This window comes from Dipodomys ordii, unplaced genomic scaffold, assembly GCF_000151885.1.
Source record: "Dipodomys ordii isolate 6190 unplaced genomic scaffold, Dord_2.0 Scaffold70, whole genome shotgun sequence".
Lineage (NCBI taxonomy): Eukaryota > Metazoa > Chordata > Mammalia > Rodentia > Heteromyidae > Dipodomys > Dipodomys ordii.
Window position 1 is genome coordinate 4,198,034 of NW_012267286.1, and position 5,575 is coordinate 4,203,608.

General features: G+C 42.2%; 1 protein-coding gene across 1 annotated transcript in view; it reads right to left on the reverse strand.

The window, feature by feature from the left end:
* The window catches only part of Alpk1 (alpha-kinase 1), a 67,623-nt gene that overhangs the window by 20,438 nt on the left and 41,610 nt on the right, over window positions 1-5,575 (reverse strand). The window contains exon 5 of the mRNA XM_013023736.1: window positions 5,213-5,411. Coding sequence (XP_012879190.1) covers window positions 5,213-5,411 — 199 coding nt within the window. The remainder of the gene's footprint in view (window positions 1-5,212; window positions 5,412-5,575) is intronic.

Below are 5,575 nucleotides of genomic sequence, written 5' to 3' on the forward strand. Positions count from 1 at the left end.
GGGAGGGAGGGAACAAGTGGGAAAGAGGGAACAGCTGATGCTATGCAAAACAAAAGAAATGTACATATCACCCAATGTGGAAGAAATAACTGTATCGCAAAGCTCATAGACCTCATAAATGTTATTGACCGTGATAGACAATTTGCTCGAGGAAAGTTAGAATGTGTTTGTGACTTTAACTGAGCATCACTATCCCACAATACTGTGAAATTATGTAATCACTTAATCACAATAAAAAATTTGAAAAAAAACCAAGAGGTCAAATGCCATGCAATCATTTCTGAACATGCATTTTTTCATATTTATTTACTTACTTTTTTTTTAAGATTTATTTTTGGTGTTTTTGAGACAGGATCTTACCAAGCTGGTCTGCAGCTTGTAACTATTCTGCCTCTGCTCCTGAGTACTGAAATTAGAGGCACATACCATCAGGCCTCTACAAATAGTTTCTGTTCTAAGACAGATGTATTCTAACAAAAACCATAACTTTCCTTGGAAATATTCTGTTTTAAAAACTATCAATGGTCCTATGTAAAACTGAAAGAGATGATATTTTCAGGAGATGGCAAGGTAAGCATCTACAAAGTATCTGAAATGGCAGTTTATTTTATATACAGACATGTGCATACATTCACACACATATAATACTTGTATATATGTGTGCGTGTGTATGCATGTATCTAGACACCATACTAGTAGAGCAAGGGTAGCAAGAGGCTATGTGCAGAGTTGTCTACAACCAGGTTTCTTTAGAGAATTATCACAAAGGAATTTAGAAAACAAGTGTGGGGAAGCTTAGAGTAAAAAAACAAAAAGCAAAACCTTTTCACTCATTTTGAGCGCCTGAACTTAATAGGAAGGCTTTGGCAATGGACAGTTGTCTTCCACAGGCAGAAAATCCAATCACTAGCTCTCTTGATGAGTGACTGAAATTCTTTTAACCCAGCCTGCCGGGTGCTTCTAAGGCCTCGTGATCTTGCTGCTCCAGGGGCCTCTTGGGCCTCATCTCCACATCATCTACCACTTAAGCCACTGTTCCACTTTCATCTTTACATGGTTAATTGCAGATAAGCGTCTCATCCACTTTCCTGTGCTGACTGGCTATGAACCTAAATTCTCAGATCTCAGCCTCCTGAGTAAGATAGGATTACAGGCGCAAGGCACTTACTGGTGCCCAGGTTCCAAAATTTCTTTGAAGGCCTTCCCTGAGCACACTATTTCAACTTGCAAAGATAAGTTAGCTGTATAGATGGGACTTTCTAAGATGGTTGTTAGGCTCGTTTCCATCTTTTGCAATGTGACTTTGCTATTCTTTTATAAAGAGGTGGAGTTTGGAGTGTATTTCTCCTCTTCTTGAACTTGAACTAGTTCCATGACCTGTTTATACCAACATTATGTGGTAGAGGTGATACTATGTATTTTATCCAGTTTGAGCACGTAAAGGTTGATTTTTCTGGGTTAAATCTGCTCAACCCTGGTCCATCTGAAATGTATTCCTGCAACAGGTTTAACAGCAGGTAAAGAGAATGGTGAGAAAGAATAGAGATATAGCTCATGCTAATAGCTTGACTGCTAGCATACACAGACCATGAGTTTGAGTCCCAGCTCTGCAGGAAAAAAAGAAAAAGACAGAGAAAGAATAAAGCAGATGAAAATAGGAAGGAGAAGTTAAAAAGCTCAAAGAGAATGAAAAACCCACATAATCACAATAACACTTCTAAGAGGAAGTAGATTCAGAGCTGGGGAAACACACTCAGAAGAAACTCTAACATTCAAGAAACTTACCTAACCTGAAGGGGGAAAAAGCATTCAATCCACCTTTAAACACACTTTGTTGAAACTATTTTTAAAAACCCACAGTAAGAAACTCTTAAAGGAAATAAAGACAGAATATTAACACAGGAACTATATGTAGCCTGAGAAAAAGCATTTTTAAAAATTAGTACTAGCATCCCACTATGCAACACCTGAGAAACAGGCTTTAGGAATTAAAAAACAGGATTTTTTTTTTTTTTTGCATTCTAAGGTATTTTGGATTGTGGCAAGGGTGCAGGCAGGTCATAGTTAGATTGGTAGGTAGCTGGCCATTGCCAAAATAATCTTCCATTTGAAGCTAATAAGAAATACTTTAGTATTGCATTTTTACATCTTTCTTTCTCTTTCTCTTTCTTTCCTGTCTTTCTCTCCTACTTTCTTTCTTATTTGTTGAGACCAGAACTTAAACTCCATACCTAATGCTCTTTGCTCATTGGCTGGCCCTCTACCCACTGAGCCACATCTCCATCCTCTTCACTTTTTGTCTTTTTAGTTTCATTTTGCTAAAGAGTTATTTTGTTGTATTCATGCCAGTGGTAAAGTTTCCTTGCCAATGAGAAGCTCTTCTCAGCACTCAAAAGTGCCAGAACGTCCTTCTCCCTTTTCCGGCTCTTTCTCTTGGGTGGCTACATTCTTGTATTTTACAAAAAGAACTTACATGCTCTACCTGTTTTGTGGGTAATGTCTTCCAATTACGACAACTTTTGCAAAAAGATATTGATTTTCACCTCAATTGCTCTGTCGCTCTCAATATGTGTGTGTAAGTTTGCATATGTATATATATATATTTACAAGTTAAAAAACATGAATATCAGATTGTCTTTTTTAGGGTGTCCTACATGGTGAGAAACAGTGGACTTCTGGCCCTAGGACCCTCTCTTTGCACAAGGAGTCTATTTTCCTGTTCCTTTCATAGTTTCTTCTGTTTTCAAATAACTGTCTGCTTTAAACACTTTTCTGCCCTTTTAATCTCTGGTTGGTGGAGAAAAGGAATCCAAACCCTAGACAGCGTCTACAGTAAACCTGTTTATCCATGGCGAGATGGACTGCCCTCTTTTACTATGAACGCTTTCTAATACACTTCCTCTCTCTACCTCAAGGCTTCCAAAAGCTGAGATGGAGCCCCTATTTCCATGTTCCATGCTTCCTCCCATGGTCCCCATCCTCTCCTCCCTCTCCGAATCTACTTGGAGGCTCCAGATAAGATTTTTGGACAGCAGTTTACATATGGAAGACTTAACTCTGAGGCTGGGATACTTGTGGAGAAGAGCTCCAACTGTTGGAACATGAGAATCGGGACCTTTGCCTTTCAGCGTGATGCCGTGAGCAGAGGATCTCACCATTCCTGATGATACCGTGGCTTGCTCCTTCTCAGAGGGAAAAACACTCTACCATCTTGGCTGGAGACAGGAGGGAAGGAAACCAAAGGAACCCAAAAGAAATCTGAGCAAGTGCATTTAGTGGCGTGAAAATACAGTGATTGTGGTCCACGTTCTTCTTTCTTTGTGTTTGTGTCAGTGCTGGGGCTTAAACCCAGAGCCTTGCGCTCTTTAGATTTCGGCTCTACCACTTGAGCCACACCTCCACTTCTGACTTGTTTTTTTGCTGGTTAATTGGAGAGAAGAGTCTAACAGACTTTCCTGCCTGGGTTAGTTTTGAACCTTAATCTCTCAAATTTCAGACTCCTGAGTAGCGAGGATGACAAGTGTGAACCTGGCTTCAAATTCTTGCTCAAAACCAACACTAGCCCACCATGGTGCTGCCAGCCGCATCTGTGTCACCCCCAGAATTTGTCCCTTATGCCACTGTACTCCAACACCACCAGGTGCATTTGTTGTTAGGTTACTTCATGCCTCAAACATCTTTGCTGCTGTCAGGAACATTTGGAACAAAATATTTTCTTTCTCAGTTCAATTCTGTCTCCGGAGTTGCACTAGAAAAGCCAATAATAAGACATGAGAACAATTGATACGCATTTGCAAGAACCTAAAAGGAAGTGAACATAGGGCTCTTAAGATAATTTCCAGGTTTGGAGGTGTGGCTCAGTTGGTAGAGTGCTTGCCTGTAAAGCATCAGGTATTGAGTTCAAGTCCCAGTCTGGGGCCTAAAAAATAAAAAGCTTTCACAAGCCCATTTTTTTCCATGTCCTTTTCTTTCTTTCCTTCCTTCCTTTTCTTTCCTTCCTTCCTTTTTTTTCCTTCCTTCCTTTTCTTTCTTTCTCTCTCTCTCTTTCTCTCTCTTTCTTCTTTCTTTCTTTCTTTCATGTTGGTCATGGGGCTTGAATTCTGGGCCTGGGCACTGTCTCTCAGCTCTTCAGCTCAAGTCTAGCACTCTACCATTTGAGCGACAGCACCACTTCCTGTTTTCTGGTTGTTTATTGGAGATAAGAGTTTCATGGACTTTCCTGCCCAGGCTAGCTTTGAACCTTGATCCTCGGATCTCAGCCTCCTAAATAGCTAGGATTACAGGCGTGAGCCACCGGCACCCGGCTTTCCATGTCCTTTTCTTTCTGTCTCTTCCTCTCTTTATTCAGCAACTCAGTGTAGTCACTATACTCCTTTTCAAAGGAAAGGAAGAACATTTAACGTCTTACAGACCAGAATATTAAAATAATAGCAGTAACTAACATCAAGCAATAGAAAAAAGAGCTTAAGTTTTGTGTTTGGGAGGGGGAAGAGGCCTTTACTTCTGGAAATGAGAACAGCAATGCAGGCTGCGTTTCTAAATCCAGTGGGTACTGGTAATTTAAGTAATTGTGGAATTCTTTGCAGGTGGACTTGGCTGTGACACATTACCGCCCCCTCTCCCCTCGAAGCCCCCTACATTCAGCTCTCCATCTTAAGTTAGACTGTCAGCCTCATTTTTCATCTCATTCAATGTGTCAGGAGGGAAAGAAAAAGATACTTTCAGACCTAATCAGGTACTGTACCGGTGTTGTGAATGACAAGGAAAAAAAAATACCAACCCTCAAATTGCTTCAGTGGGTTTGTTAGCTTCATTGTTAGCTTAGTCAAGTGGCCCTACAGAAAGAAGACAGGAGAGCTAAGAGAAAATACTAGAATTCTAATCTGCTTTTTAAAGGCTCTTGGTCAGAAGTATAGCAATTCAGATACCCCTGTTTGAAAGCAGCAGGATAGATTTGTTAGGGGACAAAAGCTCCAATTAGTATTTTCCACACCCTTTCACAATTTTCTTCCCTGCTTTTGGCTCTGAAACCCTTTATGCCAGGGCCTTTGTGCCGGCAGAGAGGCGGGTGCAAAGGCTGGCGCGGCGGGAGAGACGCGGGGCAGAGGTGGCACGCAGGCCCCAGTGCCCTTGGGCGCCTGCAGAGTTCAAGTAGCTCTGCAGCCAGGGGCAGATGAGGACCAGACGACCCAGGACACAGAACACAGCCTACCTGAGTTCACAGATATCCTGGCCTGGCGAATAACCACCTGAGGGGCGATGGGTGTGGCTGGCTGCAGTTTATGCAGGCCCTTGGCCACCTGCAGGAGTTTTCCAGAAACATCGAGTCCATACAGGAACCTGTCCATCAAGAAGACGATGGCCGAGGCCACCGCACAGTCCTGAGCCACTATGGAGGCTCGCAAGGCCGCCTGGAGATGCGAAATAGAGCAGACAAAGAAACATAGCCAGGACCCTAAAATAAGACCTGCCCCCCACACCCTGCCCCCATCTTGGGGCTCTTAATTAAAACAACAGCCCAAATGATGATGATGATGATGGAGGAGGAGGAGGGGGAGGAGGAGGAGGAGGGGGA